Below are 20,382 nucleotides of genomic sequence, written 5' to 3'. Positions count from 1 at the left end.
GCTCCATCCAGGCCCAGTGCTGTCCTTGTTGCGGGACTGCCCCAGACGAGGCTCTGTCTGCCGCTCGCCCCCTCATACCCGGCGGTGCCAGGAGCCCTTGCACCTGAACCTCATCTCTTGAGTCCCGCATGGAGGCCTGTCTATGCTCTGCCCTTGCCCATTCCCCTGGCGGGAGTGTTGTGAGCCCCACCAAAGCCCATTAAATATCCGTTGCCTGCCTCCTACAACGACTCTCCTGCACTGTCTGTCCTGGGGGCCAGGGAACTTGGGGGTGAGGGGGGGCTCCAAGGGGCCGGGACAAATGCCCTGGGAGAGAGGAGCCAGGGTCCCATACTGGCTGGTTCTGCAACCTTGGTTAAGTCACTCAACACTTCTCTCATCCTTAAAATGGGGGGACCGTAAGGACCACAGCGGTGTAACAGAAAGCCCAGCAACCCCAGAGGTCCCAGGGAGGTCAGCCCCAGCGACGTCCCCGCCTCTGCCCTGCCGCACCCCTGTCTGGCTGCAGGGGGCGCCCGTCGCCTGGGAATTCGCCAAGCTGGCCCATCCCGTCTGGGAACACTGAAGCCTCCCCCATGGGTTGGGCGGCACTCAGGCTGGGAGTGGCCCCCCACTTGCTGCCTCATCCCTGGGAGGTGGAGGGGTAGTGGTGTTCTCCATCACAGTACAATTCTGCAGTCTTTCTTGCCAGCGGGTGTCACCCTGGTCGCTCTCTCCTGTTGGGGAGTCACATGCTGATTCTGGTCCTGTGCCTGGCGTGGGTCCCAGAGTCTGCAAGCCCCTGGGGGTTGTAAAGGGGTGCAGGGGTGAGTGGGGGGAGAGGAAAGCACCTCAAACTGTGGTTTCTTTCTGGAGGGCAGTGTGTGGCTTTGGGAATAGAAATGACGGCAACTTCCTGGCAGGCTCTCAGAGGATAAAATGAGGGGGCTCAGGCCAAACATCAGGTACACAGTAGGCACACAATGAATGCAGCCGGTGTGGTTATGGCTGTTTTCTCCACCCAACAGCTAACAGACCACCCAGCATTTCTCCAAGGACCACTTTCTCAGGATTACCTGGGTCCCCAGACCACTGATTCAGAATCTCTGGGAGGAGGGAGGGCAGGCATCTCAGCCTAAATTTTTGTCAAGCGACCCATGTGATCCTGCCTCCACCCCAGAAGTTTCAGAACTGTTAACCTGAGGAGGTTGAGGAATGGCACCAGCCCCACTGCTTCCCGCCAACCTTGTATCCAGGTGAAATCAGGGTGTGGGGAAGGTGAGAGGAAGGGATGTCACCAAAGGATCAGATGAACACCTCAGGGGCCTGTGGAAGGGTGTGCCTGTGTGCATATGGTCATGCCTGGGGGTGGGAGTGGGTAGGAGCCCATCCTTTGGGGGTGTCAGCCCAGCCTGGAGAGGTCATGACTCCGGTTCTCTGTATGTGGAGTCCCTCTCAGTGCTGCCCTTCCTTCTCACTCCCACCCGGAATGTTTTTGCTCGACCTTAGGGGCTCTGGCACTTTCTCGTCCCCTTTGCTCTGGTCTTAGGGTCTCTCCATCCGAAGCCCCGTCGGTGTTCAAGTCTTTTCTCAGCTCTCATCCCTGCTTAACTCTGGTTCTTGGGCTTTGGGAGGGGTGAAGTGTACTCACTGGCATATGAAAAGGCAGCCTGGCTTTGGCTTTGTCGTAAATGGCTCCTGTGGCCATGTTTAAAACTCCTGTGCAAGTAAAGCTGGAGCAGACTTGTCTGTCTGGGAGGCCTGCAGTTCATGGTTGTTGCATGGTAAGGGGAAGAAGGCATGAGGCCTTGTGAGCCCCCAACCCCAGGTGTGGATGTGAATCCAAATCTGTGTTTGTCCGCTATCTGGGTGGTTCCAGAGGGCACAGCTTGAGCCCAGGCTGCCCAGCATCGAGGAGAGGCACAGCCCTGCTCCCAGATGGGAGTTCTCAGGATGGTCTGAGCCTGAGGCAGAGAGGAAGAGAAACCAGGAGCCTGGGCCAAGGCATGGATGGGGAGATATTCAGGGAGCTGGTTGGGCACCCAGTGTGCCTGCCTGGAGCCCCAGGTCCATAGAGGGCTAAGAAGTTTGGACCCCAGGGTCTGGGGAGGCCTGGTTATGCTTCACCCCACTGCCTGTCTCTCTGCTGCTCTGCCCAGCTCAGGGCCTGGTGGCTGGTCATAAGGAATGGACCTACTGGGTCCCTGCCTCCAGCTGTATAGGGGACTCACCCACTGTCTGGCAGGGCCTTCCAAGTCTTAAGCCAAGTGTGGGTCATCTCCTGGAAAGCCTGGGCCTCAATTTCCCCACTGGACAAGGACATAACTTTTCTCAGGTTCTTAAAGGTGGCCATAACCCTTCCTACCCTGGGACATAGATTCTGGGTCTCTCTCATCCCTCCTAATCTGAGATATTTAGGATTTCTTAGGGAAGCCTTTTAGATCAGGCTTCTCTGCCCCTCAAGGGGAAGTGGACTTGGTTTCCCTTTCTTCTGACGCCCCCCTCCCCCGCCTCCACACACACCCTTCCCCTACCTTAGACCTGCCCTCAGAGTCTTTCCTTCAAGGCTGGAGACCTTGGCTGCCCAGCATCCACCTTCCCTCTCTGCCCCCGCCCCATTTTTGCTGAAACTGCCCTTGATTCTCAGACACACCCCTTGGAGCCCTTGGCCCCCCGATAAGAGCAGGGGTATTATCTGGGCCCAATTATGGGGCCAGCTCTCCACACACCCAAGAAGCCCTACCATTCCTCCCTTCCCTGGACAGGAGCCAAGGAGTGACCTCCCACCCTTTCGGGTGCCAAGTACCCATGTGTCTGGAGCCCCTCTGAGATGTCCCCATTCTACACTTGGAAACTGATGGAGGGGTTCAGACCTGGGATGGGAGTCCAGAAGCAGCCAACCTTTCCTCATCTCCAAACCTTTCCTCCATGGGCCTTCTAGAAGGTCAGGGTGTGTGGGGTGGGAAGAGCCCTGGGCTGGGTGTCCCTCAGCTCTGCTATCAACTAATACCCTATAAGAGCGAGTCTTTTCCCTCTGTCTGGCTTCCTGTGACTGGTCTTTAAACAGGATGATCATCATGGCTACATCACAGGGTTTGGTCACAAGATCCTTACTCTTTAGAGCTGCAGGGGACTCAGGGGTCACCTTATCCAGCTGCCCCTCCACCCCCAATTTCACAATGGGCACTAGAGAAGGAAAGGATTGCCTAAGATGACATGGCGTCCAAGCCAGGCAGCATTCTGTCTGTCTGTGGGGCTGCTTCTCCCGTTCCTGCTCCCAGAGACTATTCCAAAGGAGCAAGGAGCTGGGCAGCCACCACCGGGCCCCACCTTCCAGCCCCCAAACCCCAGAGCCCAGCAGCACATTTCAGCACAGGGCCTGGGGAGCCGATAAGAAGGCCCCGCTTAACTGGGTGTCCAGTCCTGTGCTGGGAGTGATAATGCCGCCCAGCCCAGCCCTACCCACCCCACCCCACCCAAGAGGGCCCTGCTGGTGGGTAAGGGTGCGGTAGGGGCGGATGGGGCAGAGGAGGTTGCCGCAGTGTAGGATCAGGGCCCAGAATCCTACCACGTCTCAGAGCCCAGACCCCTTGCTGGCTGACCTCCCGGGTACCTGGGTGGAGTGACTAGCACCCACGGGACACTCCACCTGTGCCCACATCCTGCCCTTCAGTTCCTATGCCTGGAGTGTACGGGGCTGAAGGTCTGCGGGGTACTGTCGTGGGGGACGAAAGCTTCACCAGCACCGCCCACAGCCTGGCCGGTGCGGGGGTTCCCACGTGCTTCTCTGGTCCCCACAACCCTCTGCAGTCGTCACGCTTGTTCTAGAGATGAGGGAACCAGCACCAAGCCAACAATCCAGCTCCTCGGGGTGACACCTCTTCTAAGTGGCCGAGCCAAACCCCTGTCAGCCTCTCCCATTGCACTGTGCTGCTCTAGGCAGTTCTCTATGATTTCAGCTTGTTCCAGAAGTCCCCCTCATCTGTGGGGATCTGCTCTGAGCCCCCCAGTGGAGGCCTGAGACCACGGTCAGCACTGAGACCCATATACACCACAGTGACATTTAATGTATAAATGAGCTACAGCAAGAGATGAACAACTAAAAATAAACTGGAACAATTCTAGCTGCCTCCTTAATCAAAGGTATGAGTGTGGTCTCCATCCACCTTCCAGTGTGAGATGTAAAAGTCCTGTGTGATGAGGTGAGGTGAGGGAATGACGTCACACCGTGACCCATGACGTCGTGGTAGGCTACCATGGGCCTCCTGACATTACCTCAGAAGGAGGCTGCTCTGGTCGTCAAGGGAACAGCAGGCTGACCACCCAAAGGTTTGGCCTTTCCACACAGTGAGGGAGTTTCCTCTTAAGAAAACATAATGTTGGGACACCTGGGTGGCTCAGTTGGTTAAGCATCTGCCTTCGGCTCAGGTCATGACCCCAGAGTCCTGGGATCGAGTCCCCATCGGGCTCCTTGCTCAGCCGGGAACCTGCTTCTTGCTCTTCTGCCCACAGCTCTCTGTGCTCCTACTCTCTCTGCCAAATAAATAAGTCGGGTGCCTGAGTGGCTCAGTGGGTTAAGCCGCTGCCTTCGGCTCAGGTCATGATCTCAGGGTCCTGGGATTGAGTCCCGCATCGGGATCTCTGCTCAGCAGGGAGCCTGTTTCCCTCTCTCTCTCTGCCTGCCTCTCTGTCTACTGTGAACTCTCTCTGTCAAATAAATAAATAAAATCTTTAAAAATAAATAAATAAATAAATACATAAATAAAGTCTTTAAAAAAAAAAAGATTTGGAAAAAAAAGAAAACATAATGTTGCTTCTATTTTGGGACTGGCCAGGGTCCCAGGCTGAAGGTGGTCAAAAGCTATGGTCATCTGAGCCCTGGGTCCAGCCAGTGCCCCTGCTCCTGCCTGCTGTCCCCTCTCCCTGCAGCCTCTCAGTCTCGCCTCAGTCTCTGCTCCCACTTCGTACCTTTCCCCTCCCACTGCTGTCTCCCTTGTTCCTCCTCTGCCTACTCCTTTCCCCTCGCTCTTCTCCCTCTCCCCTCCTGTCCCGCCACCCCTCTACGCCCCAGTCGTTCCTGGACCACAGCTTCCAGGAACACAAAGTTAACCGTCTGGCAACTTTCAAGTAATACCTTTTAACTGTGATTCTTGGAAAGCTCTGGATCTGGGTGTGGACACCCACAGAGCTCTGGGCCAGGCCAGAGGCCTTGCAGGCACAGGGCAGCTTTGTCCCTCTCCGACCCAGTCTTCCTCCTCCCAGCCAGGCACATGCTCTTGAAGCTTCCTGGTCAGGGTGGTTTTGCTGCTGAAATTGGAGGTTCACAAACTGGAAGAGTCCTTCCTGAAAATCCAGCTTATTTCTCAGAGGAAAACCAAGGCACTGGGTGGTGATGGGGAATGGGGTCAGCAAGGCCTCCCCCAGATCACACAGTGAGGTAGAGGCCAGATGAGGGTGGGTGCCTGACCTTCTACCTCTAAGCAGCAGGAGGTCACCACTTCACCGTAGGTCAGAGGCCCGGACGATAAACAGGGAGGCACTCTTTCTTCTCCTGGAGGCCCAGTAGCTCTGCTCTGGTGGGCAAGATCACAATGACAGCAAGCCTAGCAGTATCCCCTGGAGTGCCCACTGTCAGAAGTGCTTTGCTTGCATGATCTCATTTACTCAGAACAGCTTGGGTGGAAGGTGCTGCTGTTACTTTTGTGGACATGACCCTGGATGGTCCTTGGGCTTCCATCTCCCTGTTTGCCAGGACAGAATTTTCTGGAGGCTCCTTAGGACTAATCTTGCTCTGACATCCTAGAAGTCCATAACTCTGACCAGGAAGAGGGGTCCCTGGTCTGGGGACAAGCCTAGGACCCCCGGAAGGGCTTACTGAATGATTCCTGGCGGAGCGCATTAGGTCATCAACCAAGGGTACTGAGCCCTGGGCAGGACCCTTGGCCACCTGCTTTGGAAAAGTCCCCTGCCCGGTGTTCACTAAATAGCTGTTCCTCAGCCACTGACAAAAATGGAAAGGCTGTCCTTCCTCCCCTTTTGCTGTCTGGGCAGTAGTACGCTGTGGAGATAACACAGACTGGGTATTAGGAGAGCTGGGCTGGTAGGCAGGCCCTGCTGCTTCTGGTCATGTGGCCGTGGGAAGCCTCTGGCCTCTCAGAGCCCATTCCCACATCGGCCAAAGGGCAATGAAAGCCACCTGACCGCACCGTGGACTTGCTCTGTGATGCTCACTGCTTTGCACAGGCCATAACTGAGTGGTTGTGGGGTCACTGGGAACGGAACAGTAGGAGGGCCACACTTGGGCTCCCTTTCCCCTCCTTGGGCCTCCTTTTCTGGTTCTGGATTTGGATCATTTGGAAATGACCAAAGCCAAAAATGGGCCACCTCTTTTTAAATCCCAGACAAAGTCTGGGTCACCTTCCTCAGGTGACTTCCCCACCAAGTGTCTGTCCCTAGGGGGTTGAGCTGGCCGGACATGGGTTTGGGGCAGGGATGGGGCCCTCTCCTCTCTGTTCCTGCTGGTACCATCTGTCAGTCCCTCTGGGCCCCTGGCTTCAGGGTGCCCTGGAGTCGAAGCCTCTGGAAGGTCTCATGGTCTGGTTGGGCCAGGCTCACTCTGACGCCACGGCATAGACTTGGGCTGCACACATCTTGGCCAAGAGGTTCTATCTGCCTTGGACACAGTTCAGACCAAAGAGTAAAGGAGGTTTGTTCCTAATGCAGAGACCAGAAGTTGGCACACAGAGGGCTCTTTGCTGTGGAGCTGAAGCTTTTAAAGATTTGTTTTCTTTAAATATCCTGCCGCAGGAAAGAGAAGCCAAATATCAAGCATTACTGAGACATAAATTTCATGTGGCTTTAAAGGAACAATTTGGTTAGTTTCCGTCCCACCCTGTTTCTGCCCAGTAGGGTCCCAGGCACATGTCCCTGGGGTTTGCTGGTGGGCACACAGCCCCCTAGGCTCACCCATCCAGCCTCACCTCGAGGTCTCTGAATACCAGTTCCAGCAAGAGGGCCTCCAGCCACAGCCTGGCCCCAAGCTTGTCCCAGGGAGAGTCTGTGTACATCCAGCTCAGGAAGTGGAGGTAACTAACCTCCGTCCTTGGTTGCACTGGCACTGTTGATCATACCCTCTTTCTTGAAAACTCTCTCCTTGACGTCAACTTATCCTTGACGTCAGGGATCAGACACACCTGACTCTCCTCCTGACTCCTGCTCCAGGACTCTTGCTCTCACCTCCTACCAGGAAACTTCCAGGCTCTGTCCTGTGCCCTCCTCTTATAGAACTCATGCCCTTGCCTTCAATAGCCCTAGGCCTTTCCAATGCCCCAGGCTCTGGCCTTGATTTTTTTCTATTTTCCAGCTTTACTGGCGTAGAGTTGACAGATAAAATGATAAGATGTTTAAAGCATAAAACAATAATTTACTATCTGTATACATTGTAAAAGGATTCTCCCCCAGCCTTAATTTTCTGATTGAATGATTCCCTTGTGGTCCCACCAGAGGCTTGGGGTCTTTGCTTGGCCCAGCAGAGGAGAGAAAGGAGAGAAAGCAAAGACAAAATCAGCCATTGAGTAAGAGGAGTACTTTGTTAGATGAGGAAACAGGTGAGCCGGGTATGAGGGCCTGGATCCTGGGAGAGGGTGTCTGGGTGTCCCAGCCTCTTCCCAAGCCTAATCCAAAAGGTGTCCCTTTTACGCCAGTCCATACCTGGCCCTGACCAAGAGAAGAGCAGAGTGGGAGGAAACCTCTGAGCAGCCTCACTGGCCCTTTATGCCCTCAGAGTCCCTGCTGTGATAGGGACCCCATGACAGGCCTGGGTGGAGCGGGGAAAGGAGGGCCCTTAGTGAAGGAGCTTCTAGAGGAGAAACCAATCAAGTGGTTAGTGTTGTCATCTAGAGAAGAGCTAGGATAAAAATTTATCCAGCAAGGGGCACCTGGGTGGCTCAGTGGGTTAAGCCTCTGCCTTTGGCTTGGGTCATGATCTCAGGGTCCTGGGATCGAGCCCCACATCGGGCTCTCCATTTAGCAGGGAACCTGCTTCTCCACCCCACCCCTGCCTGTCTCTGCCTACTTGTGATCTTTCTCTCTCTGTCAAATAAATAAATAAATAAATAAATATTTAAAAAAAATTATCCAGCAAATACTGAATAACTACAATGTATCCAGGAGGTAATGAAATTGATTTTTAAAAAGAATGTGTTCGAGGCGCCTGGGTGGCTTAGTGGGTTGGGCCTCTGCTCGGGTCGTGATCTCAGGGTCCTGGGATAGAGCCTGGCGTCGGGCTCTCTGCTCGGCGGGGAGCCTGCTTCCCCCTCTTTCTGCCTACCTCTCTGCCTACTGCATGTGGGGCTCCTGGGTGGCTCAGTCGGTTAAGTGGCTGCCTTTGGCTCAGGTCATGATTCCAGGGTCCTGGGATCTTGCCCCTGGTTGGGCTCCCTGCTCAGCGGGAAGCCTGCTTCTCCCTCTCCCACTCCCCCTGCTTGTGTTCCCCCTCTCGCTGTGTCTCTCTCTGTCAAATAGATAAATAAAATCTTTTAAAATATGAAAAATTAACTAAATTTTAAAATGTGTTCATGTATGGTATAATTGTTAATTTTCAATTTTACATATATAGGTTATATATATAATTACATATATATATACATATATATAATTTTTATTTATTTAGAGAGAGAGCAATAGCAGGGGCAGAGGGAGAGGGAGAAGCAGACTCCCCTGCTGAGCAGGGAGCCCAATATGGGGCTCAGTCCCAGTACCCTGGGACCACGACCCGAGCCAAAGGCAGAAGCCTGACTGACTGAGGCACACAGGTGCCCCTCAATTTTATATATGTATTTTTAAGAGACTAGAAGAAAGGTCATCAAATGCTTGTGGTGAATAAGCAAGTATTTCCTCATTGGGGGGTTCTGGCTGCCAGTCTGGGGGTTAGGACCCTGAATACCTCAGGCCAGCTCTTCCTCTGTGGGGCTGTGTGACTACAGAAAGTACTGCTCCTCTCTGAGCCTCTTCGCTCATCTGAGAAATGGGGCTGTGGAACCAGAAAGTCCGTGGCTCCTTCCAGCTCTGCTGTTACCTGAGGGACCTGGAGGGTTATGGGTAATTTGGCTGACTTGGCTGGGGTCGCTCTGCTCTGCAGAAGGATCGGCAGCCACCCCCACACAGGCCCCTCTCCTGGAGGGCTCCACAGATAGGATGCAGTGGCCCTCAGCCTGCTCAGCTGCCAGGCTCCGATCTCATATTCAAGTCACTCCTCTCATCTCTTTAACACCCATTCTGAAGCACAAAGGGCCTCCCAGACCCTCCACCTGTGGCCTCCTGACTTCTACAAAGGGGGTTATAACAGAGCAGCCGCCTTCACAGCCTCAATGGCCCCGAAATCTTGCTCAGGAAGTGAGGGCGCCAGCCAGACCAGGGGAAATGCGTTGTTTGTGTACCCCCGGTGTGCCAGACACTCACTGTCTGAGTCATTCATTCTCCACAGCAGCCCTGGTAGGGAGGCTGGAGTATCACCTTTGTTTTCTGGAGGCGGAGGTGAGGCTCGAGGGGTAGAGCACCAGGTCCAGTCGTGCAGCTGTGAGTGGCTGTCTCTGCATCTGAGTGGGCAGCAGCCAGAGTCCCAGGCTGTCCTTCTGAGGGCAGAGGGGGATCCCCGGCGGCCTGTCAGACCCCACTCCTGACTCCCTGCCAGAATGTTGTGTGTGGTGGCAGGGGGTGAAATCTTTTTCTGATCACACCCATTGGAAACCTGATTGTCTCCCCTAGAAAATCCCACAGGCAGAACTGCTGTTCCCCCTCTTTGTTCTCAGACCCCTGAGTCCACCAGACTCCCCAAGCAGTCAGCAGGTCCAGCACCTTCTGTCATCTTGTTGTGATGAAAGCAGCCTCCTGAAAGGAGAGAATTTAAGGTCCCCCGCTGTCCTGCCATCCCCCTCATGCTGACCTGGCTTTAGGGACCTGCTTCTTCCTTTCACAACTTCCCTATTTGGTCAAGTGACTATCCTTTCCCCTCAGCCTGCTCCCTTGCCCCCCTCCCTCATACCACCATTCTTTCTTTAAATCATAAAAGAGGAGGGCAGGGGGAAATTATGTCCATTCTCCTCTCTGGCCTCAGATTTTAGGCAGGCATTCAAGATAAATTAAAAGTACTTTCTTATCAAATGCCATCACTTTTTTGTTTTGACTACCAGCATTATAGTAATAGTTTTTGAATGAATATTCATTGCATTTGTTCGGGAAGCTGGAGGACTGTGGGTTAATCGGCCCTCCTTGGACTAGCCTGAGTCCTTAAATACCCTAAGAATCCTGTTTCAGTGGGAAAGTGCCTTTAGCCCACATCTTGGAATATAATCTAGTTGGACATCGGGGGCTGCCTGTAATTCTTAACAAATTCAAATCTGCAACATCTTGGGTGGGATTCCTAACCTTGCTTGGCTCATAGTCCATATTTCATAGGACTGTTCTAAGGATTAAATGAGGTAAGGTGTGGAAATGTGCCAGCCCATAATGGGAGCTCTGTAAACCTCCCACACTGTTCACCACTGCATACTGACCTGTGGGCTCAGGTGTTAGCCTCTCTGAACCCCAGAATTTTCATGTTTGAACTGGGACGTCCGTCCTGGAATTGCTTTGACTACTTCAGAAGGTGGCAGGGAGGTACCAAGCAGAAAGTGTGAAAGTACTTTCTAGGCTAAGGGCACCGAACACAGTTAAGAAATTATTACATGCATGCCCCATTGCACCACTTAATTGACTTGTTTTTAAAGAGATAAAGCTCCAGTCCCCAAACTTTTTTTTTTTAAGATTTTATTTATTTATTTGAAAGAGAGGGAGAGAGCCCAAGCTGGGGGTGGGGGAGGCAGAGGCAGAGGGAGGAGCAGACTCCCCGCTGGGCAGGGAACCCTATGTGGGACTTGATCTCACGACCCTGAGTTCATGACCTGAGCTGAAGTCAGATGTTGAACCAACTGAGCCACCCAGGTGGGCCACAGTCCCCAGGCGCTTACTTAAGTCCTGGTTAGGACAGGCCACACCGATCTCAGGAATCATAGAGTTGGGCTTTGCCTGGCCACACAGCGCTAGAGACAAGAGCTATAATGAAGGGCAGATCCTGCCTTCATTCTCTTGTCTGCTCTCAGCAACCAGCCCTTGTTTCCCAGGCACTGACTGTCAGGAGGCATGTGCTCGGCCCTGACTGCGGGACTGCCAGGATGAGCTGACCTCTCCCTTCACGTGAGGCCCTCGGGCTCCTTGTCTCCTGCGTGGTCCCTCTCTCCCAGCAGAGCAGTGGGGGCCCGGCCCTTGCTCTCCAGGGGAGGCAGTGACTGCTCTAGGCATAGGTCCCCATGCCCACAGCCACTGCACTCCTGCCCAGAGTGGGTGTGGTCTTCGGCGGCCCATCTGTTACCTTAAAGTCTCCCAGAGCAAAATCTTAAAAAAAAAAAAAAGGATCATTTAAAAGGAATAAGCAAGGCTACATATATTAACCGATTCCGTGGGCTCCGTGTTCTTTTTTAAAAAATATTTTTAAGGGGCACCTGGGTGGCTCAGTGGGTTAAGCTGCTGCCTTCGGCTCAAGTCATGATCTCAGGGTCCTGGGATCGAGTCCCACATCGGGCTCTCTGCTCAGCAGGGAGCCTGCTTCCCTCTCTCTCTCTCTCTCTGCCTGCCTCTCCATCTACTTGTGATCTCTCTCTGTCAAATAAATAAATAAAATCTTTAAAAAAAAATATTTTTAAAATTTAAATTCAATTAATTAACATATAGTGTATTATTAGTTTCAGAGATAGAGGTCCGTGATTCCTCAGTCTTACATAACACCCAGTGCTCATTAAATCACCCAGTTACCCCATCCCCTCACCCCCCTCCCAGGCTCTGTGTTCTATAGCAGAGTACATCTTTTTACAAAGTGAGGTGATTTAAAGTTGATTTGGTGACAAATACCAAGTAGGAAGTAGAGCAGGAGATGCGCGGTATGGAAACACCTGTGATGGAAAACTGGCTCAAGTCTGGGAAATGCTCTTTTCCCTCTGACGCATTCTTGACTCCTTTTCCAGAGACAAAAACAGGTGCACAGAGGTGAGGTGAGCTTCAGTGGGGTTGCAGGGCCTGGAGAGAGGGCTCCTCACACTACCATTGAGCCAGGGGCATGACAGTTCAGAGGGCATGACAGTTCAGAGCCTGCCACTGCACCGGTGAGCTGTGCCAGGCAGGGGCTCATCCTCCGACCAGAAACGGTTGCATCAGACTGGCTGACCTCATGCCTGTGGCAAGGCAGATAGAGAGGTTGATTGGGGCTTAGGAAGAGGGGACGATCTGAAGGAGAACCAGGCAGAGACAAAAGGCAGGCAGAGACCTGCCGGGCTGGCCACCACCAGAATTCCGAACCCAGAGTGAGGAGGAGGAACAAAGTAACACACTCTGAGTTCTTTTAACCACTGGTGTAGCCTCCGATTGGCCTCCAACAGGCTTCTAAAACCAGAAATGGTGGTAGGTGAGAAGAACTTAAGTCAAAGGACAGCTACAAACTGTGCAAATGCATCCCACGCACCCACCCAGCCAGACACACAGACACTGTACTTACACAGCCCCACCCCCCACACACACCTTGAGTAACTCAGGGTCAGGGACCTTCCTGCTTGAAGAACCATAACAGACCTTTTGTCCCAGTGCCTCTTAAAAAACTCCTAGGATGAGAAAACAAAAAACAAAAAAACCTCCTAGGATGTGGGGCACTGGGGTGGCTCAGTCAGTTAAGCGTCTCTGCCTTCAGCTCAGGTCATGATTTTGGGGTCCTGGGATCGAGCCCCGCATTGGGCTCATTGGAAACCTGCTCCTCCCTCTCCCTCTGTGTCTCTCTCTGTCAAATAAATAATAAATAAAATCTTTTTTTAAAAAGGGGAGTTGGGCGCCTGGGTGGTTCAGTGGGTTATTGGCTCAGGTCATGATCTCAGGGTCTTGGGATCGAGCCCTGCTAAGCCTTTCTGCTTAGCAGGGAGCCTGCTTCCCCCTCCTCCTCTGCCTGCCTCTGTGCCTGCTTGTGATTTCTGTCTGCCAAGTAAGTAAATAAAATCTTTTAAAAAAGCAGAAACGAAAAAAAAACAACAACAAAAAACAAAACTCCTAGGATGTGCTCTCACCTTTGGAATGACATGTAGCTGACCTGTCCACCTTTGTTGTGGTCACTAAAAGCTTAATAGCTGTGTCTGGTGGCCACAGTTTCACGAGACATAAACACAGGTTCAAGTGAAAGGAACAAACAAGTACTGAGTACACTTGACCTAGCATGCGAGGAATGGGATCTTTTGGGCGAAAAGGAATATGGAGGGGACAAAAGATGAATGAGGCAGCCTTGGCCTCAAGGGACCTGCAGCCCCTGAGGGGCAGGAGAGGGAATGCTTGCTTGAGGAACCAAAGTGACCAGTCAGCTGTAAGCCACTTCCAGTAAGATTTAAAGATGATTGGCCATGGAGGAATGGTCACAACCAGTGCATAACTGTTCCCAGGGGCTGGAGCCACCGTCAGGCAGAGGGCAGTGTCACCGAGGGCTTCCACTTCCCGGGGAGACTGTGGGCACAGCTGGTGCTAGGGGGGTGCTGCAGTGGGCGTCAGTCCCCGTAGACAGATGAGGCACCTGAGGCTCTGGGTGTCCAGTGCACCAGACTACGGCAGTTAAGGATAGCATCTGGACCCCTGAAGAAGAGGCCATGCCAGAGAGTGGCCTGGGCCTGGAGGCAGGGAGGGCACGGGTTACTCCCGGGGTCTGCGGGGAAGGAACAGGTAAGAGGAGGGCAGGGTAAGCAGTCCTGGAAAAGCAGCTCTAGGAGGAGTGACCCGGCTTATTTCATGCGAGGACCAGGGAGGGGACATGTGCAGGTGGACGGGAGGGGCACACTCGTGGGCGGGTGGGAGGAGGGCACAATGGTGGTTACTGTTGGTGCAGAGATAAAGATTTCTGGTACCAGTTAAGAGGAACCTCAAAAAACCTTTAATTCCAGAACGAGCTTTTGGTTTCAGAGATTACTCAACTCTGTTTATTTTTATCTTAAGTAAGAAAGAAAGAAAGCAAGAAAGCTAGCTTTTCTTAAGTCAGTTCTATTCTTTTTAATACCTGCAAGCTGAGATGGGGTTGGGGGAGAAGAGTAGCTGCAGTTCACCCAGTCTCGGCTGGCTGTGCCGTGGGGAGGCTGCCGGGGGGCCACCCAGAGGGGCCACCGAATCCCTCAGCCACTTTCGGACACCTCACAGTCCTCTGGATAACATCACTGGGGAAACTGAGGCACCATTGGTCCAGTAGGTAGCTCTAGGCCACTCAGAGCAGAGCAGTGACCCAGGTGCCCCCTCCCTGCCCAGGGACTGGCTTTTTCAGCCCAATGCTGGATGTTGGTTCCTGACAGGAAGCACTCCCGCCCCCCGCCCACACACCCCCCCTCCTTTGGCTTCCCTGCTGCCAGTCTTTTCAAGGTCCCTGCAATTTAGAGATTGCTCTTATTTCGAAGTAAATACATTTTCCTCCTGACTACAAAAGTGAAATGTATCTATTTTGGAAAACTTTGTAAAGTATAGAAAAACACAAAAACAAAAAATGAAAGTCCTCTGTCATCCCACAGTCCAGAACGAACCACTGTTAACCTTCTGGGGAATAGCCTTCCAGTTTTTCTTGTGTCTATCCATATGCACATGTAATAAAATTTACCACCCCACTGTTTTTTGATTTTTAAAAAGAAACCTATTTATTTATTTAGGGAGATCCCACGTGCATAGACCTGAGAGATAGCAGGGGTAGGGGCAGAGGGAGGGGGAGCCTGTTGCTGGGGCTCCATCTCACAACCCTGAGATCATGACCTGAGCCACTCAGGGCAACCCCTCGCTGTGTAATTTTTTTTTTAATCTAAGATTTTATTTATTCGACAGAGATCACAAGTAGGCAGAGAGGCATGCAGAGAGAGAGAGAAGCAGGCGCCCTACCAAGCAGAGAGCCAGATGCCAGGCTCAATCCTAGGACTGTGGGATCATGACCCAAGCAGAAGGCAGAGGCTTAACCCACTGAGCCACCCAGATGCCCCATGTTTTAAACACTTATTTAGAGATACAACTGACTAAACGGGACATATTTGAAGTGTATACAATCTGATGAGTTTTGCCACACGTGTACATCTAGGAAGCCACCACGCAATCAAGGTTCGGTTCACGTCCCACAAACACTTCCCCGAGACCTGTTCCTGTCTTCCCCTGCCTGCAGTCCTATCCCCAGCGCTGCCTGGAACTGGGGATTTCCAGCGAGTGTCCAGGGCCTGCGCGGGCGGCACCCCGCTAGAGCGCCGCCTACAGTGCTCTTCAAGGAGCGCGAACACTACCACCTTCTCTAGGCCACAAGCTTCACTTGATCTTGTCAGTTTCCTCCAGCGGCTGGGTTCCCCGCAGGGAGCCTGCTCCTTTCTTCCCTCCAGCTCTCAGCCCTCTGCCTCCACCGCCCTCCCTCATACAGATCTGCCTCCTCCAGAACCTTCCAGCTTTCTGAAGTTGGACTCAGCCCTCCTGGGGTTCTGTAGCCTCTTCTGGGAAGGCTGCAGGGGTCCCTGGTGGCAGGTGCCACAGACCTGTCTGGAGCTCTTGTTGCCCCTGCAGGTGGAGCAGGAGCTGGGGTGGGGTGGCCGGATGGCGAGGGAGGTGCAGCAGGCTCCCTGTGGGCACCCACGCTTGCTTCGTGCTCTTTTTGACAGTCGACTTTCTGAATCTCATTACTCCAGCGCTTTGGTGAGCAGGATTTCCTGCGTGTAATTTAATCTTTTCTCTATGACTCAGGCCGTATTTGTAACCTTGTTTGGTAATGGACCGTGGCAGATGCAGTGGCAGTGTGGGTGGAGGGGGAGACCAACGCGGCCATTTTACTGGAATTTGCTTTCTTGCAAAGGCCACATGTGTCCTCCAGCCTCAGAAGGGGGACAGCAGCTGGGTTTCTGCCGGCCTATTGGCAGCAGTCTAATGTGCTGCCAATGCATTAGCAAATTGAGGGCAGCAGCCTTCTGTCAATGGCTTACCACCCCCCCCCCGCCCGCCAACAGATTAGCATGATGATACCCATATGTATACATTATTTCAGGGTCCTCAGAGCCCTCTCACACACTTATCCTCTGACCTTCACAATAACCTTGGGAGAAAAGCAGGGAAGGGGCTCCTGTCCATTTCAGACCTCTGCCCCACAGTGGTCTCAAATATTAGTCCCAGCTCCATTACCAACGCGGCAAGCAAAGATACACCCTCAAACAGGGAGTGTAGGAGAATACATCTGGGACCTTGGGGTGCAAAGAATTTCTTGGAAGCATTGTTAAGAAAAAGATAGGGGGGCACCTGGTGGCTCAGCCGGTTAAGCATCTGCCTTCAGCTTGGGTCATGATCCCGAGATCCTGGGATGGAGCCCCACATTGGGCTCCTTGCTCAGTGGAGTGTCTGCTTCTCCCTCTGCCCCTCCCCCGCCTCATGCTCCCCTGTGCGTGCTCTCTCTCCCTGTAGCAAAAATAAAAAATTAAAAAAATCTTTAAAAAAAAAAAGATGGGGGCGCCTGGGTGGCTCAGTGGGTTAAGGCCTCTTGCCTTCGGCTCAGGTCGTGATCCCTGGGTCCTGGGATCGAGCCCCGCATCGGGCTCTCTGCTCAGCAGGGAGCCTGCTTCCTCCTCTTTCTCTCGGCCTGCCTTTCTGCCTACTTGTGATCTCTGTCTGTCAAATAAATAAATAAAATCTTTAAAAAAAAAAAAGATGAATTCATTCTACTCCATTACAACAAAAAGCTGATAATGATGTGTCCATGTAGGTAAAAGGATTGTAACAAATGTACCACTCTGGTGGTGCTGTTGGTAGCAGGGGAGGGGGGCTCTCAGTGTGTAAAGTCCTCAGCTGTATAGGAACTGTCTCTGCTTTCTACTCTGTACTTTTGCTGTAAACTTGAAATTGCCCTTAAAAACAGTCTGTTTAGGTGCCCCTTGGTGGCTCAGTCAGTTAAGTATCTGACTCGTGATTTTTGGCTCAGGTCATGATCTCAGGGTCATGAGATCGAGCCCCATATCAGGTTTTGCACTGTGCGTGGAGCCTGCTTATGATTCTCTCTCCCTCTCCCTCTGCCTGCTCCAACCTGAACATACTCTCACTCTCTCAAAATATACATATAATAAAGGTCTGCAGCTTAAAAAAAAAAAAAATCCTCTTTAAAAGGAAAAATAAAGTGAATATAGCTTCTGTTCCTATACATAAAGCAAAAAGTTGCAAAATAAGAGACTGTATTTGCAACACATAAATCCATGCAGGATCAGAGTCCAGAATACACCAAGCACTGGAAATAAGTAAGAAAAGAAGACAAGGAACACATCCACCACCAGGGGTATGCAAGAGAAAACATGGTCAGTTAACATATAAAGAGATGTTCAACTTCCTTAGGAATCAGAAAAATGCAAATTGAAGGCACTAGGAAATACCGTTTTACACCCTCTGGATTGACAAAGGATTTTTAATGGTGAGGATAGTCTTGCTGGCATGCTTCTGCTCTGATTGCTGCTGTTGGGTCAAGACCCAAGTGGCACTTCCGGTAGGGCACACGGTACGGGAGTTTCCAGGTGGCCACCATTTGCCATGTCAGAAAGCCTATAAGCAAGAGCTATAGCTTTTAAAAGTCCATGGATAAAATGCGGTCTGTCGTACAATGGAACGAGAGAGAATGAAGAACCCTTACTCTCATTCACTAACAAGTGCACTGAATGGCGCATTCGTTTCCTGGGGCTGCCGTAACAAAGCACTGCAGACAGGGTGGCTTAGACCCAGAAACATATTCTCTCCCAGTCCTGGAGGCCAGAAGTTCAAGATCAAGGCACTGGTGGGGCCACGCTTGCTCTGAAGACCCCAGGGACTGACGCGTCCCACGGTCCTTTGCTTGTAGCAGCCAGAACTCCAGGCTTCACGGGTCGTTCTTCCCGTATGCATGCCTTGGGGTCCAAATGTCCCCTTTTTATAAGGACACCCATCATCTTGGGAGTAGGGCCGCCCTGACGACTTCCATCAAGGCCATATCTCTTGGAAAAGGTCACGTTCTGCAGTATTGGGGATAGGACTCACCACGGTCTTTTGCGGGGGGACAGGGGGCACAATTCAATCCATGCAAAATAAAAAAGCAGCAGAATACATATAACAAGAGACCATTTATGAAAAGTTGAGGGATACATAAATACTTAAAAGTTTAATGGAGAGAAGAGAATGACTTCTGCTACATCTGGAGCAGTGGGCATCCTGGGGCGCCTTGGGACCTCAGATACCTTGGGATGCTCCACGTCTTAAGTTGACTGGCAGGTGCATAGGTTTGTTTGAATACTCTTTATAACAGGATATATATGTGGTTTTTATTTGGGAAGTAATTCATAATAAGTGCACAGTTTTAAATAGAATCAGAAAGAAAGGACTTGGAGGACAGTGTCGACTACACTTTGGAGGACTTTCGCTATAGGGGAATGGGGTGGTGTCTGGGGGACAATGAGGGTGGTTTCCCCAGCTCACCTGGGAAGAGCTGGGTTCAGAGAGGTGAAGTGGTTCAGCCAGGCTGATGCAGCTGGCCGGGCTCAGCTGGCAGTGGCACCAAGGTCCCCGAACGCCAGCACCAGGCTTTGTCCTTCCCCCCCTGGTGGCCTGTTTCTTGTGGTCATCTTTGGGAGCCTTGGGTGCTAGAGGCTGGTCCCTCTACTACCAGAATTCTGTGATTCCTGGAGCTTGGAGCTAGAAGAGACCTCACTGCTACCTCTTGATGTACTCGACCGTCCTCCCCTCTCACTTGCCCTCTTGCTGCGATATGAAACCAGTTTCCAGACATGTGCATGGTCACGTGTCTATTATATGCCAAAGTGCATTCAAGGTCCTCACAAGTAATGAGTTGTGTGATCCGAACACTGCAGCTGTTACAGAATGAATGTCTCACAAGGAGGAAAGGTCCAGCATATGGAATATACTCAGGGTTTTGTGACAGCGACGTACGGTGACAGGCGGTGGCTACACTCGTGGTGAATAGAGCATAACATATGGAGTTGTCAGAGGACTATGCTGTACACCTGAAACAAATGTACTATGGTGTGTCGGCTATAGTTCAATTTAAAAAATTATTATAATTTAAAAAACACAAATAAATTTTAAAAAGTAAACAAGACTTTGAAGAAAAAAAAAGAACACTGCAGTTGTTGGATGGTGGACTTGGGCTGGACTCCTGACTGCATTTGCTATCAGTTGGACCTTTGGTCAAGTTCTTTACCGTTGCTGAGACTCATCTGCAAAACAGGGCTCATGCCCACTTCCTAGGGTGGTAATGAGGACTGAGGAAATAAGGTGGGTGCCCAGCACAGGGCCCGGCACACACGCAGGTGCTGAGCAAAGGTGGCCTCCTGTCCTTCTCCTTCCCCACTCCGTGTCTCACACAGGGGTCCTGTCTGCCTCTCCCTGGCCAAGAGCAGTCCACACACCCACATGCCCGCCCACGAAAGGGTTGCCTTTGTTATAAACCAGAGACCCGGTTTTCTGAGCTGACCATAGAAGGGTCTGAGCCGCTGTCCTGGAGAGAGTTTTACTAGCTCCTCCTGAGTGGTCATGAGGCGGTTGTCACTCAGGCTGTCAAAAGATGGCCCCAGCTGACCCCACAGCTGTTGTGGAACCTGGCACTCAGTGCAGCGAGCTGGAGAATTTACTCTCTGCTGTGACCCGAAACCTCCCCTGGGTGATAGACCAAGTTCAGTTTTAACTCAGTTTGTCCATCAAGCAAAGGGAGTATTATCTTCCTTGTGTGCCTAATTTCCTTGCTCTGTAAAATGACAGGGTTGGATGAGGCCATCTCTAAGTTCCTTCCCACACCGATTCTGGATTTGTTGTCAGATGTCATTTGAACCTACAAAGTTAGCCCATAGAGACACAGAGGTCCTGCTTTTCTTTGCTGAAATCCCAGAGCACCTAGTTCCCCAGCACCTGCAGGAGCCAAATCTAGCAGAAGTGCCAAGAGAGAACTTCTCTGGTCTTAGGAGCCCGGGCAGCATAGATAGGGTGGAGCCCCGGGCCAGCCCTCAGGCTGTGAGCCCACACAGGGCTGTCCTAGGAGGCCTGGGGAGCGGGCACCACCACTGCTCTCGACACTCCCAGTCTTTAACTCAGTAACTTCACCTCTGTGGAATGATTCTAAGGAAATGACCAGAAATACGGACAACAATACACAGATAAAGATGTTTATCACAGTATTGCTTAAAATATTGAAGAACTGGGGCGCCTGGGTGGCTCAGAGGGTTAAAGCCTCTGCCTTCGGCTCAGGTCATGATCCCAGGGTCCTGGGATCGAGCCTCGAGTCGGGCTCTGCTCTGTAGGGAGCCTGCTTCCTCCTCTCTCTCTGCCTGC

At 52.1% G+C, this 20,382-nt stretch overlaps 1 protein-coding gene and 2 long non-coding RNA genes across 5 annotated transcripts in view; 2 read left to right on the top strand and 1 right to left on the bottom strand.

Annotated features, from left to right (window-relative positions):
- The window catches only part of ZDHHC19 (zinc finger DHHC-type palmitoyltransferase 19), a 38,323-nt gene that overhangs the window by 9,855 nt on the left and 8,086 nt on the right, over nucleotides 1–20,382 (top strand). The window contains exon 8 of one of the 3 annotated variants that reach the window (XM_032336383.1): nucleotides 2–4,515. The exons of the other annotated variants lie outside the window; for them this stretch is intronic. Coding sequence (XP_032192274.1) covers nucleotides 2–121 — 120 coding nt within the window. The 3' untranslated portion in view covers nucleotides 122–4,515. Of the gene's footprint in view, nucleotide 1; nucleotides 4,516–20,382 lie in introns of those variants that run through there. 3 annotated transcript variants of the gene reach the window in all.
- LOC116586442 lies at nucleotides 2,914–19,102 on the top strand. Its single transcript, XR_004284038.1, has 3 exons — nucleotides 2,914–2,923; nucleotides 4,159–4,160; nucleotides 17,719–19,102. It is a non-coding gene; the product is annotated as an uncharacterized LOC116586442 (long non-coding RNA).
- Nucleotides 10,909–16,352, bottom strand: LOC116586435. The gene is made up of 4 exons (XR_004284037.1): nucleotides 15,579–16,352; nucleotides 12,586–12,665; nucleotides 11,923–12,242; nucleotides 10,909–11,409 (listed from the first exon to the last, which is right to left on the bottom strand). It is a non-coding gene; the product is annotated as an uncharacterized LOC116586435 (long non-coding RNA).

The sequence above is a fragment of the Mustela erminea genome, chromosome 1 (assembly GCF_009829155.1).
Source record: "Mustela erminea isolate mMusErm1 chromosome 1, mMusErm1.Pri, whole genome shotgun sequence".
In the NCBI taxonomy this organism is placed as follows: Eukaryota; Metazoa; Chordata; class Mammalia; order Carnivora; family Mustelidae; genus Mustela; species Mustela erminea.
This window is presented reverse-complemented; position numbering and strand designations above follow the sequence as displayed.